Raw genomic sequence first — 14,644 nt, forward strand, 5'->3', positions numbered from 1 at the left:
TGCTACCTTTTACAGCTCGACAAATAAAATGTGTGTACTTTGTTTTTGACTGGGTGTCGCTAACACCCTAGACACCGCGGAACTTTTTCTTCGACTCGAAGCTACCAGGGTAGGTTTGCTATTTTCCTTTTAAAGAATAGTTGGCGGTCGAGTTCTCCGAGGAAAAAGGCGTTACAATATATTTACTTTTCCCACGGAAATTGGTCTCTGTCAGAATCAATAATTGACCCTCACGCAGTCCTGATTCAAACACGCTTAATTCTCTTGAGTAAATTTCTCGAATCTATCGAGTCTAGATTCATATGTCGTCTTCTTGGCTTGTTTAGGAGATAATATATCTCATAAGAAGTCAACCCTATTGCATTATATTATATCCATATTTATTAAGCAGCCAAATAAATGCCGCGTGAGTGATAGGGTTAACGTCCGAATCTTTTTTCTGAACAGTTGATTACTAAGCTGTTCATTTTATTCAGTCATTGTAATGAATCCTAGTTTTCTGAGAAAATTGGGGTTCATTTCAGTGCATTCCTTTCGTTTCACACTTCCGCCTTTAAAAATATTTAATTCTCAAATATTTAGTGCATTCATTCTGATAGGCAGAGTAAATGTAAAAAACCGTTTATCTGTGGTTATCGTTGTTTTTCTTGCATGTCGTTGAAGATTTCGACGTTTTTCTGATGTTGATATGCGATAAACCGGAGCTGACGACGTTTTTACTCTTGTCGCGTTCTGGAATTTTCAGATTTTTAACGTGTGGGGGATTTTCCCCCGCGACGGTCTCTTTTGTCTTTTTACTCTCTTTGCTCTTTTCTCTGCGATTCTTCTTTGATTGTGTTCACGACGAGCCGTTCAACGAATTTAGAATAAATTTTGTGTTACGAGGGTACCGCTCTTAGAAATTAATTTTTATTTTTCGTTTTCCGCGAGTGCCTTGAATAAAGGAGGTAGGTCCCCGTCTATACCGTTCAGTTCCTTCATTAGACCTACACCGGTTACTTCTTTGACACTGCTGTACTGTATCGCTTTCTGCCGTACTTTACCCTGTTTCGCGAGTCTGACTTTTCCCTTCGCTATCAGTCATGGTGCGTAAGCCCTTGGGGTAGTGAAGAGGAAGTCCCGTCAACCCCCCCTGTTCGCGTTCCCGCGTCATAAGTGTTGAAATAGAAATCTCTTCTTTTCTATCAGTCATGGTGCGTAAGCCCTTGGGGTAGAGAATAAGAGATACCGCTTGTCGTCAGTGAAATCCCGTAGTTGCGCTCAAAATAGACCTTTTCTTCGCTATCAGTCATGGAGCGTAGCCCTTGGGGTAGCGAATAAAAGTCTCGAATAGATCCGCCCTGGTTGTGTTTCTTTTATTTTTGGAGAAATACAATTAATTACATCCCGATACCGTAAAGTAAGTCATTTCACTTCGCGAGGTCATCCTTAGTATCCATTTCGTCAGTTCTGGTTGGCGCATTTTATTGAACAACCTTTGATTTTTTCACTGTATCCGGTATAAACTTTATAAAGTGCTCGTGATCGGATAGAATTTCCAGAATGTATGTTTGCTAATCGATTCGCTCATATTTCATACCTACACATATTTCCGTTGTTTATATATATTTTCCGAAGGTGTGAATAAACTGGTACATAATTTGATTCTGACTACTTCGTTATCGCTACCACCCTAGATAACAGCGAACTCTGTCTTCCACTAGCAGCTACTCTGGTAGGTTTGCTATTCGCTCGAGATAAGTTTTCTCCGAGGAAACCACGTTACATCATTAAAATGAAATATTGCACTGACAGATCAAGTATTTACTTCCCACTCGAAAAACGTCGACATAACTCTTCTATTCATTAATTTCCTCTTTCACGAATTATAGTTAGTAGTAGAATTCTTTCTGTATGGATCATCCTAGCTGGATATACCAATTTTAATCGTAATTTTTCAGAGATACGTTGTCCAGAACCCATCTTGGCCGAACACAGTATCCTGTCCGTTACCAACAACGACAGGATGTACGGAAGGACCTTGATCAAAACGTCGGAGTCGAGCAGCGCATCCATTGCCACTTATAAAGTGTCAGCCCTGGTTAAGTACCGATGCGAAAGAGGATACAAAATCATCGGAGAATCTCTGAGTACATGCGAAGAGACCGGTCAGTGGAGTGGGGCTGTTCCAGAGTGTTCATGTAAGAAGAAATTTTATACATATTCTGGATAACCCGATTTACAGACCAAGACCATTAAATAATGTATATGATATTATGGAGAGGGGGCACCCATAGCTACATGCTTGATGAAAATCGTTCCGGAGGCGTTTTTTAAGGTTTCACCATGGCAAAAAATATAGCGGTTAATTCAATTACTGACTACTTGTACTTAGTACCTAGTGATGAAATGATTCAATTGATTTTTCCAGATGTGGATTGTGGAGAACCAGAAGCTGTGAACCACGGCAAAGTGATTTTAACCTCGAACGCAACCTATTATGGAGCTATCGCCCTGTATTCCTGTGAAACCAATTACGAGCTTGATGGCGTTTCCAGAAGAATTTGCTTGGAGAATGCTACATGGAGTCTCCAGCCCCCAATCTGTAGAGGTAAGCATTTGCCAGTCGTAACATTCATAATCTCAAAGTTTAAAAAAATTCAGATGTCCATGTTGTGAAGTGATGAAGTGTGAATGGATCGAAAATAAGGAGCTGAAATTTTTCGAAATCCTAAATTTCCTCATTTTTATTATTTTCTAGAAATACAATGCAAGTCGCCAGAAGTTCACAATGGAGCTTCATTCACGGTGGATACTTACAGTGCGGGTGGTACAATGCAATACAGTTGTCCAAGGGGCCACAATATGCAAGGAAATGCTACTAGGCAATGTCTATCCACTGGAAAGTGGAGTGGGAGACCACCTTTATGTGTTCGTAAGTTAAATTATCATTTTTAATAATATAGGCGATACTGAAATTGTAGTGAGAAGAATCAGGAAGCGGCATTTCAAAATATATTCTTTCAGTGTTTATTAAATTCTTAAACTCTTTGTTGTATGTTATGGCCTATTGTTGTTTTCTTTACTTAATAAACATTATTATTATTATTATATACAGGGTGAGTCTTTGACTCGTAGAAAAAGTTCAACAGTAGATTCTTGAGGTCAAAAGAAACCCTTTTTTCCTTTACCATTTTTTTCGAATCGGCTCAGTTTCAAAGATACAGGCTGTTGAGAAACCATAAAAAAATGTTATTTTCAGTTCTATCACACAAACGGTTTTATCGATTTCCATCATTTATTTGATGAATCTTTTTTCCACACAAGATATCACCCACGTCATCCAGTTTTCTCATTATGACCATTATGTATGTTTTCTCGTATAATGCGCTGTTTTCGAGTAATTTGATGTTCAAAAATTGAGAAGTGTATTTGTCAAATTTGAAAAATTGTGTGGTTTGGCTGAATACAACTCTGTTGAAAGATCTACAGTTATGTAGTATCACAGCACAGATTTAGCTAGTTATTCTGAAGGTAATTTCTATGATATTCTAAAAATTGGGTACTTTGGCTGAATGCAACTCTGTTTGAAAGATCCACTGATGTGTAGTGTCCATAGACCTATTAAATTTTTTTTAATGGGTCTAATAGGTAGTGTCTATGGTAGTGTTATAGATTCAGCTTTTTATTCTGAAGGTAATTTTGTTTTTCCAGGGGTGGCATAGCTCATTATGAAAACTTAAAATGGCTATATCTGTTTGTCAGTGTCAGGGCCTAATCAGAAAAAGTGGTAGGGGAAAAAAGGGTTTCTTTTGACCTCAAGAATCTGCTGTTAAAAATGACCCTTTTACTGTTTTAAAGCCCAACAACCCTTTAATGCCAATAATGAAAATTTAGTAGAATTCATTGGTCAATATGTACTTATAGGGGGTCTCAATAGAAGATGAAAATTAACGTACCTAAATGTAGCATAGCAGCGGAATTTCTATATTCTATGATGATTAGCTAGGAGCAACAAGGAATAATTAAAAGCCAATTGCGATATTTCAATCATTTATAAAAACACAGTAGGATAATCAAAATATCCATTTCAGCTGTGGAGTGCGTGGAGCCCAAGAAACTGGAAAACGGACATGTAATCATCACTAATGGTACAATTTATAATAGTGCAATTGAGTACCATTGCATACCTGGATTCAAAAGAGTGGGACCGTATCTCAGAAAATGTTTAGAGACTGGCAACTGGTCAGGAGAAGAGCCAAGATGTGAAGGTGAGTAATCAGATATTTTTATACCTATAGGTTAGACTTGGTGCTGTACTAGTTTGTAATAAAAATAAACCAAGTTCGAATACTTGGGAAGCTTTATAAATACTAGAGCTGACCTAGACACAAAAATACACAACCGTATCAATTCGGCATCACGGGCATTGTGAAAGCTAAAGGTCAGAGTGTTTCAAAATCACGACCTCAATCTGAAGACCAAGGCAACTGTTTACAAAGCAGTGGTCCTCCCCACTCTTCTTTACAGAAGCAAAAGCTGGACGCCCTACAGGCGACATATTAAACAGCTTGAACAAACGCAACAACGTTATATAAGACAAATAATGCACATCAGATGGTTCCACAAAGTTTGAAACGCAGAAGTCTTGCAACGCGCGAGTTGTACAACAATTTAGACTCAAGTAACGAGGGCTCGACTCAGATGAAGCGGCCACATTCTGAGGATGCAAGACACAACACTCCCCAAAATATCTCTGTATGGCGAATTCACAGAGGGAGCCCGAAAACCAGGGGGCCAGTATAAGTGGTTTAAGGTATACTGCATCAATCCCTAAAATCAGTTAATGCCAATCATAACTGGGAACAAATAGCGTTAGACAGGTCACAGCGGAGGTCTTTGATACACAGTTATAATGGAGACTCGAGAAGGATTCAGCGGCGGCCAGATCTGGTTGGTGACTATCCATGCCCTGAGCGGGGAAGGATCTGCAGGTCACGGTTGGGTCTCTTCAGTCACAGAAGGGCACACAATCGCAACTAGCCCTATTGTATTGTGATGAAATACATCACAATACAACATTATTTTAGGGTTAGCAAATGTTGTTAATCTGCCCGTCCCAGATCGTAGACTACTAGTACCTAGTACTTCCGAAGAGGAATCTTTGGTACTACTTCCTTGTAGTTTACTATGCCCAGATATAACCTCACATGAACTACGAGCTCTCAACTCTGAAGAAATCTAATGACCTTTCTTTTGACGTCTCTTTCTCTATACTTGATTTATCTTTTACTTTCTAGAATAGGTTTCTCATCTTTCACCTTTTTCCACTTTTTTAACTCGTTTCTCTCAACTATTCTGTACGTTTTTCTACTTTTAGAACCATTAGTGCGCTATTAGCTGTAACTCTTCAAGAAGTGATACAAAACTCTAAATTTTGTTCAGTTTTCTAGATATTGATTCCAATTTCTATTTTCAGTTGCTATCGAAGAACCTCAAGAGAGCTCTAACTTGGGACAGAATATGGGCATAGGAGCCAGCATCGTTGTGATACTTTTAATATTATTAGGATTAATTTATTTGAAACTGTAAGTATGCCTACTCCTAAACAATTCATATATTAACAAACCGGTGGTTCTGCTAGCTTCTGTATTAGTACCAATAAATTTTCGATTTCTCATTTAAGCTTCACTATGATTTCGTCGGTATTATTCCAATTACTAGTTTGTTTATAATTTTTGGCGTTATGGGCTTCACAATGAGAAAAAATAAAAGTTATAGTTTCACTTCAGAAGACGTAACTCATTAAATTCGGAGCAGCTCAGGAAGGAAAAAATTATAAAAAATGCCTTTTGAAATTTCATTTTTATGGACACCATTATTCAAGATAGGTTCTTAATTCACTAGGAGATTTTTAAGGGCAAATGGCCCTCAAATATATTGTTAATTCACGAAAATACCTCAATCACCACTCTCGTAGTGTGCCGTGTCATAATGACGACAACGGACAAAAAATGTTTGCGGACGAAAAATGTTTGCGGACGAAAAATGTTTGCGAACGAAAAATGTTTGCGGACAAAAATTGATTTCATTTTACAATTGCTTTTACAATCGCGTGTATTTGAACATCGCTTTTTGTATTTTTTAGGAAGACGCCCGTTCCTGTGAAAAATACCGACAATATCCAGAGCGCGGAGATGAAAGACGACAGGAGCGCATCGGTGGTGAGCTACTCGACTTTCAGCGACAGGAACGGCTACAGGATGCCATCCTCGATCTATTCGAACGTAGACGACGAAAACATGTACAATTCCCCATACGAAGAAACGGGCGGAGAGAGCGAGACATACGAGCCTGAACCTGTCGGTAACGCCATCACTATCAATGGCGTTTCTGTGCGATGAATTCAACCAAAAATTGTAATTATTCTGTGTACATTGTGTCTATTGTAAAATAAATCTATTTTAGGTATACGTTGACGATTTTTCTTCTGAAAATGTCCCTACGTGCCCCCTTCACCAATTTTACTACAAGCTAGGACTTAATAATACTGCTCACTGGAATAAAACAAAGCTGCGTGTTAGCGCCTTTATTGTTCAATATTTTCGCCATAGCTGTCTCGATAATTGCTGACATAAGTATGACAGCAAAGCTGCATCCACATTATGCCGCTGTGTGCCAATTGGCAAGGCCGCTCGGCAAAGCCGCTGCGTATGTGGATGCACCGTCGGATTATGCCACCATGCCGCTGAAAAATCGCTGAACTGTCGGTCTAGATCAAAGAAAGCCAACGGAAATTTATAGTGAGGATGTGCCAACCGCTGGCCTCAGTGGCTTCGAGCAGTTTCAATTGCAATTCAGACGGTACACCCGTGTTAATATGGATGCGTCTTCTCTCGAAACAGATATCAGCCTGGAGGATGAAACTCTAAAACAGGTCGAGCAGTTCAAATACATGGGAAGCTTCATAAATACTAGGGCTAACCTAGACACGGAAATACACAACCGTATCAATTCGGCATCACGGGCATTCTGAAAGCTAAAGGTCAGAGTGTTGCAAAATCACGACCTCAATCTGAAGACCAAGACAGCTGTTTACAAAGCAGTGGTCATCCCAACGCTTCTTTACGGAAGTGAAAGCTGGACACCCTACAGGCGACATATTAAACAGCTTGAACAAACGCAACAACGTCATCTAAGACAAATAATGCACATCAGATGGTTCCACAAAGTTTCGAATGCAAAAGTCTTGCAACGCGCGAGTTGTATAACAATTGAGACTCAAGTAACGAGGGCCCGACTCAGTTGGAGCGGCCACATTCTGAGGATGCAAGACACAAGACTCCTCAAAATAGCTCTGTATGGCGAATTCACAGTGGGAGCTCGGAAACCAGGAGGCCAGTATAAGCGGTTTAAGGATATATTGCATCAATCCCTAAAATCAGTTAATGCCAATCACAACTGGGAACAATGAGCGTTAGACAGGTCACAGTGGAGGTCTATGGTACACAGTTATAATGGAGACTCGAGAACAATACAGGTGCGGCCAGATCTGGTTGGTGACTATCCATGCCCGGAGTGTGGAAGGTTCTGTAGGTCACGGTTGGCACAGAACAGACCCACTTACTTACTTTATGACGGTTGGGTCTCTTATTCAGTCTCAGGAAGGCACAGAGTCGCAATTAGCCCCAAGAAGTTATAAATCTGTTCGCACCGTTTTTTCTTTTTTTTTTCTCTTTGTTCTCTTCTTTAGTGTTACTCTCGAAGATGTCCAGATATGGCTGAAATTCTGGACCAAAACCTGCACGATGGTTTCGTCACCTGATTTTACCATCGATATAAATGCACAGTTCCATTATCTGGATACTTTTTCGATCCTTGTTCCTGAAGAATTCGGCGCATTTCCTCCTCGATATTGCAGCATCTGAGCTCACACGTGACGTCTGTTAGCATTTTAACACATTAGGCTTGATAATAATAATGATAATATAATTATAAATTAATGATATTACTCACGCGACGAGATGTCGAAGCTATAAATCTATATTCCTTCTGGAGAAAGTATGTATTTTTCATAAAATATCTTTGAAACGTCACATTTTTAAATAACCATTTCAACCGTTTCCCAAAAAAAATTATTTCAAGTACTGATAAATGAAAAATAAAAATGGGAATTTAAAATTTAAAGCTATTCGTTTCTTTTGCTCAAATCGGCAACATCGACTGAAATATGCGTTGATAATAAAGGACAACAAATACAATGAGATAGACAAAGATGGCTGTCTATGAAGTCCGCGACGAACGAGGAAGGTCGCAAAATTTTTTGGTATTTTTGTGGCCATTTGCTGTTGAGGCTCGCCAGTGACTACGCGCCTTATATTATGATGGCTGTAAATCAACAGCTGTTATTTTATAAACAAGCCATTGTTCTTTTCATTTTCTAGTAGGAGCTGTTGCCAAATCGTAAAGTAGAAACAAAGCGCTTTAAATTTTAAAACCTCATATTTAAAGAATGATTTTGAATAGTTTCCGCTTTGCATTTGAAAAATTCATGAATGAAACTCATAATTATTCAGTTTAAACTTGCAAATGCTATGATAACCGAAATTGAGGAGCAACAAGAACTCCGTGAACTTTCATAGATCAACTGTTCAATTAGTCTATTGTGAACTTCAATATCATTTTGATCAATTTATGCGAAAAAAAATTGAACATTTCACTGATCTATCAGTTGCACTCGAAGGCTGAATATGCCGAAGAAAAACAACATATTTGATGTCACTCTGCTCTATGGTGCACCAGTGATTGGATTCTATGAAAGACTTTAAAATTTTGAGGTTATTTCGAAAGTTGTCGGGAACGAGGAGAGTAGTTGTTACAAGATATTGCTAAAGAATATTTTATTAAAATGACATCCCAGTTTGACCCAGATGGAAGATATTTCGCCCAAATATCCGATGATGGAATTCTCAAAATTTGGAATACTGCTGCTAACTCATTAGAACAGGAATATGTACCAGATATACACTTAGTTTCTCCATGCACATGTTTACACTTTGTTGAATGTTTACAAAATTCTAGAGAGGTACGTAATATACTGAAAATTTATTTATTTATATGAATTTCTCCATTTACTCTAAATTCTCCAGATAATCATGTTTTCATTTTTTTTCAGAATGGGTCTCCAAAAAATAAAAAAAGGAAAAGACGAGAATTTTCCAGTGAAATATTGCTTGGCACATCTTCTGGTAAATTATTAATATATTCAATTTCAAAGGGTGACATCAAATGTACTATTGATGGTAACATCAGTTTACCATTGAGCTGCTTATCACCAAATTTGGAAGACATCGTTTATTCTGGAATGGGCAACAGTGTTGGTGTTTGGAATATTCGACAACGCTCGTTTTTGAGGTGTGTTTATTGAACAAATGATATTGTTATTTTAATAAGACCCATAAACATTTAGGTCTACAAGAAATTGTTTATTTTCAATTTTATGCACCACCACCATAAAATTTTTCTATATGTTTGTTGCAGGGAATGGAAAGTGGGAAATGATAAAATTTCTGCTATTCTTGCAATTCCTAATTCAAAGAAGCTATTGACTGCATCAAAAAGTATAAAACTGTGGAATTCAGAAGATCGAACGCTGCTCAAAACTTTTACAGGGCATTCTTCAGATGTAAATTTCTTACATTGTATACCCAATTATGATTTGACTGAACCCAAATATGTGATTAGTGGTTCTAAGGTAAGTTCAAATTTTTATGCATGACATTATAGGTACTTACAAATTTCAATTTTTTCAGAGTGATAGAGTATTAAACTGCTGGAATATAAGTGATGATGTTAAAGAGGTTAACACAACAGCCTCTTTACTTTCAGAAGATTATGTTTATAATATTTCGTTACATGCAAACGAAGATGGTTCAACTAAACTGTCTGCATCTGTTGCAAATGGTGCAGTTCATATATTTGAAGTGGCTTTCAACGGGTGAGTAAATGATTTAATTCAGTCTATTGGGTGCTTTGGTTATCCCAAAAGACACTCTGTAAATGTATTCTTCAATCCCATTAGTACCTAAACATATGGCGATGTTTGTTGAACAATTGATATTTTGTTACAGGCGGTGCATCAAACCAATTAAGCCTAAATCAACTATCAAGGTTGTAGCTGATACTGGACAAGAAAAAAAAGGGGCTATACTACCCATTTTAATTTTTTCTAGTCATTTCAGAAAAGAGAACTCATTATTGATTGCTCATGGTAGCAATTTAGTTCTCACATTTGAGGAACTGGTAAGTCTCAATGTTACAGATATATTCTCGAGTAGGACAGTTCATAGAGAATCTCTACTTATTTTTTGAAGAGATTACTGCTTTATAACAATGTTATATTGGTAAAATATATAAAAATATCATATTGTATCTCTTTATTTTCAGGAAACCAGCAACAAAAAGTTGGTATGTCTTCTGAGGCAGCATCCACATACCAAAAAACCAAGTGATGTACAAATAGATAAAGTAATTACGCCAATTATAGGAAATAATGCCACTTATCTGACGCCATACAGCAACGTTTCTGCGGTCACAAAGAGAAAGTTGGGTAGTTCTCCAGAAATAACTATGGAGAGGAGACTAGAAAATCTAACATTTAACAAAGATGTTGGTTCTGTACCTAGAAGTAACAATATGGCGCATTTGTTGCTTCAGGGTCTGAGGAGCAAAGATAAAAGTATAATTGAAACTGTACTACATTCAGCGAACGAAGAAATAATTAGGAATACATTAGAAACGATACCGATTAATGTTATAATGGAGTTGGTCAGTCAGCTGGAAACTTTTATTCAAGGATATAATGCGCAGTGAGTTATTCCACCAATATTTCCTAATTTTTCACCGAGGTTATGAACTTTGTGTTTTAAATACAGAGTAACCCCACAGTGGGCTTTAAATTATTCTTTGCAGCTCCATACTAAGAAAGTTTGCAATTTGCTGTCATTTTTGTTATTATTTTTTCAATTCTTATTGAAATTTTGTGATTTTTCTGTTTCCAAAACACTTTGAATTTATTGAAATCGGAAAAATGGAATATTTCAATGCTGACTGATATCATGATGATTTTTAAATACTCTGAATGTTTGAGTCCTCAAAACATCCAATCATTAGAGTTATTTCAGTGTTCTGTGTCAATTGAATTCATTTCAAGAAGTATCTGGAAAGTTTGACTTGTAGCATATCCTCAATTTTGAATTGGCTCAATCTATTTTTACACACTCTACTCTAATATTGCCTGTCTGTAATTTTCGGATTTCGAGCCCAAACTTGTCACGAATGATTGCCAAAGAATTTTTTTCGGTCTTATCTAAACACTATAATGATGTTAAAAGTAGATATTTAACTTGAAGTGGATCAGAAGATGGTAGATTCAGAGTAGACCCAATGGGGAATTCTCCACAATTTGGGCTATCACTGCATATGCAAGTTTAAACTGGATAATTATGAGTTTCATTCATGATTTTTTCAAATGCACCGCGGAAACTATTCAAAATCATTCTTCAAATATGGGGTGTTAAAATTTAAATAGCTTGGTTTCAAGTTTACGATTTGGCAACAGCGCCTATTAGAAAATGAAAAGAACAATGTCCGATCAGCTTGTTTATAAAATAACAGCGCGTACTTACTGGCGAGCCTCAACTGCAACCGGCCATAAAAATGCCATAAAATTTTACGACCTTCCTCGTTCGTCGCAGACTTCATATATAGACAGCCATCTTTGTCTATCTCATCAAGATAATGTATTTGTTGTCCTTTATTATCAAGGCATATTTCAGTCGATGTTGCCAACTTGTGCAATTGAAATGAAACGCTTTAAAATGTTTAAAATAATTTTTTTGGGAAAATGTTGAAATGGTTATTTCAAAATGTGACATTTCAAAGATATTTCATAAGAAATACATCATTTTCGTCCGAAGGAGTATTCCCTATTCACAATCGCCAGAAGCACCACACTTCATGAGTTTATGAAAACTCTTATTGAATAGAACACAAGAAATTTTCACCGTTTCTTCATGTAAACAAATATCTGTGCACTTTCTCTAGTTACAAGAAATTTTATCGATGGTTTTTTCAACTTCGTTATCTAGAAAATATTGTATAGGTGATTTTTGGCGACACTGTTTATTCAGACGCGTTCTACCGTCTTTAAAACAAAAGACTCACCTTTGAAAACACCTTGTATAATTATACTGGGGAAGACAGTACCTTGCTGTATTTCCTTTTTGAAATCTTAAAGGGGTTACTGTCTTAGGGCTGGCTGCACCGTAAACATTTCTAAGTGGGGCTCAGCTAAGCTCCATTTATGGGTTGAACTGTACCGTCGAAAATTAAGAGGCGCTTTACTTATACAGGCTGAGTCTTTGACTCATACTAATATTTGAACCGTAGAATCTTGAGGTCAAAAGGAACACTTTTTTCGTATACAATTTTTTTCGATTCGGACCTGATAAAAAGATACAGCCATTTTAAGTTTTTATAATGTGCTGTACCACCCATGGAAAAGCAAAATTACCTTCAGAATGAGTAGCTAAATCTGTGACATTTCACATCTGTGGATCTTTAAACAGAGTTGTATTCAGCCAAAGTACCCAATTTTTCAAATTTCACAGATACTTTTTAATTTTAGAACATCAAATTACTGGAAAACGACGCATTATACGAGAAAAAATGAAGAATACTTTTATTTTACAAAAAGTACAAATATTCATTAGATAACGTCCAACTTAGTTTCAAGAGTTGGGTTCTTTGAATTCTTGAATTTTTATGGTACGTAATGGTTATGACGAGAAAACTGGAAGACGTGGGTGATATCTTGTGTTCGAAGAAGATTCATCAAATAAATGAAAAACTATGTTCCGAAATTCATTTCATTCGATAAAACCGTTTGAGAGATGAAACTAAAAATAACATTTTTCATGGTTTTTCAAGAGCCTGTATCTTTTAAACCGAGCCAATTCCGAAAAAATCATAAAGAAAAGAAGTGTTCATTTGACCTCAAGAATCTACTGTTAAAATATTTGTACGAGTCAAAGACTCGTCCTGTATACCACGGTATAAAATAAAATAGATACAATTTTCTATTTAAGAAGAAAAAAATGGAGGTTTTACATGAAATTTTTAATTCAATCTGCTCATACCGGCAGTTTAACAGCATGTTAAACTGCCGATATTTATTTTGTCCAAGGAATCGTTGAAAAAGTGCAACAAAAACAAAAAGAAAGATGCGAAGAATCTAGTGGCAACACAAAAAAAGAAGCTGTGTATGGCTGTGTATTGAAATAACCTACGCTTAAAAGTTAAGCTTAAGCAGTGCATTTGGCCCTCAGTGAATTATTTCCAACTCTGAAATATGCAATATACTCTTTTATTGCATATTCTATCGGTTTTCTGTAGCTCCAGAAACTTTGCAATAAATATTAAATTTCCTTAATCTCCTCCTAAATCAACATAATCCGAGTATTGAGATCATTGCTTGAATGTGTTATATGAAATTTCAGAGCTCGAGCTGCAGCAGTGTGGTTGAAACTTTTATTAGAGGTACATGTATCCCTATTTATATCCAACCCTGAGTTACCCACAATTTTTGCTCACATAAGAAAATGCACGCAAAATCGGTTAGCTTCCATAATCGATAAAAGGAAATTCAAAATGAAGCTGGACTTGTTGCTTTCTGGGAAAGTTAATAAAACGTCTAATGACGTTCAGGAAAATGAAGATGAAGCGCTCATATTCAATGATAGAGGTAGGAGCAACAAAAAATTATAATCTGACAAGGGACGAATGTAATCATTTATTCTATTTCAGATTCAAGTAGTGAATCAGAGGCAGAATCTAAAGATTCAAGCGATGATGAAGAATTCGACATGGATATTGACAGTATGGAAGAGGAATTATCAGATTGAAAGAAATTGTTTTGTATATTCTGTAAAATAAAGTTTTTTATAAAAAATTAGGTTTTATTTGTCCAAGTTCCCAAATGAGTTGCACGCTCCTTATACTGGGGGGTTGATCTGGGTGATTGACAGGCAGAGCCTGTCTTCTCTAAGGGAAACAGAACGCTTAAGGTTCTGTCCGGAATGGTAATTCTTGTTACAACTAGATCAATTCTCAGCCAGCCTCCAGTTTGGCTAAGTAGACACTCAGCCGAGTATTAAAGGTCAGATTCATTGCTACATGACCTAAGACAGCCTCGTCAATTTTAATGAAAATTAACTCTACATTGACTTTATAACTTATTTTTTATGTTCTCTCGGGAAGGTTTTGAACGAAACAAGACACATTAAATGGAAGAAAAATTCAGGATTTCACCGAATCTTATGTGAAAGAAGAGAAATGAACAATTTTTTTCAAAATACTGAAATGCTGATAAGTGATATAATACTTGGTATTTCAACCCCTTGCGTTAATTACAGCTCGGCAACGACGGTTCATACTCAAAATGAGTGATCTTAAAATGTTCAGATCTAATCTTTCCCAGATTTCTCCGAGTTGGATTCCTAAGTCATTAAGAGTAGCTCAATCGGATTGAGATCTGGACTTCTTGCTGGCCATTCCATTCGAGAGACTTCAACCTCTTCAAGGTACTCCTGAACGATGCGCGCAC

At 36.8% G+C, this 14,644-nt stretch overlaps 2 protein-coding genes across 2 annotated transcripts in view; both read left to right on the forward strand.

Annotated features, from left to right (window-relative positions):
- LOC123320546 (sushi, von Willebrand factor type A, EGF and pentraxin domain-containing protein 1) overlaps positions 1 to 6,452 on the forward strand; it is a 48,803-nt gene extending 42,351 nt beyond the window's left edge. The window contains exons 12-17 of the mRNA XM_044907896.1: positions 1,941 to 2,180; positions 2,411 to 2,590; positions 2,741 to 2,914; positions 4,074 to 4,250; positions 5,459 to 5,567; positions 6,128 to 6,452. Of these exons, the coding sequence (XP_044763831.1) occupies positions 1,941 to 2,180; positions 2,411 to 2,590; positions 2,741 to 2,914; positions 4,074 to 4,250; positions 5,459 to 5,567; positions 6,128 to 6,383 (1,136 nt within the window). The 3' untranslated portion in view covers positions 6,384 to 6,452. The remainder of the gene's footprint in view (positions 1 to 1,940; positions 2,181 to 2,410; positions 2,591 to 2,740; positions 2,915 to 4,073; positions 4,251 to 5,458; positions 5,568 to 6,127) is intronic.
- Positions 6,453 to 8,799: 2,347 nt separating this feature from the next.
- LOC123311300 (WD repeat-containing protein 43) lies at positions 8,800 to 13,990 on the forward strand. Its single transcript, XM_044895189.1, has 8 exons — positions 8,800 to 9,064; positions 9,155 to 9,393; positions 9,520 to 9,733; positions 9,792 to 9,976; positions 10,110 to 10,281; positions 10,426 to 10,847; positions 13,539 to 13,783; positions 13,846 to 13,990. The coding sequence occupies exons 1-8, from the start codon at positions 8,888 to 8,890 to the stop codon at positions 13,941 to 13,943; spliced, it is 1,752 nt and encodes a 583-aa protein (XP_044751124.1). The 5' UTR covers positions 8,800 to 8,887; the 3' UTR covers positions 13,944 to 13,990.
- Positions 13,991 to 14,644: the final 654 nt, after the last annotated feature.

Source organism: Coccinella septempunctata, chromosome 1 (genome assembly GCF_907165205.1).
Source record: "Coccinella septempunctata chromosome 1, icCocSept1.1, whole genome shotgun sequence".
Taxonomy (NCBI): domain Eukaryota; kingdom Metazoa; phylum Arthropoda; class Insecta; order Coleoptera; family Coccinellidae; genus Coccinella; species Coccinella septempunctata.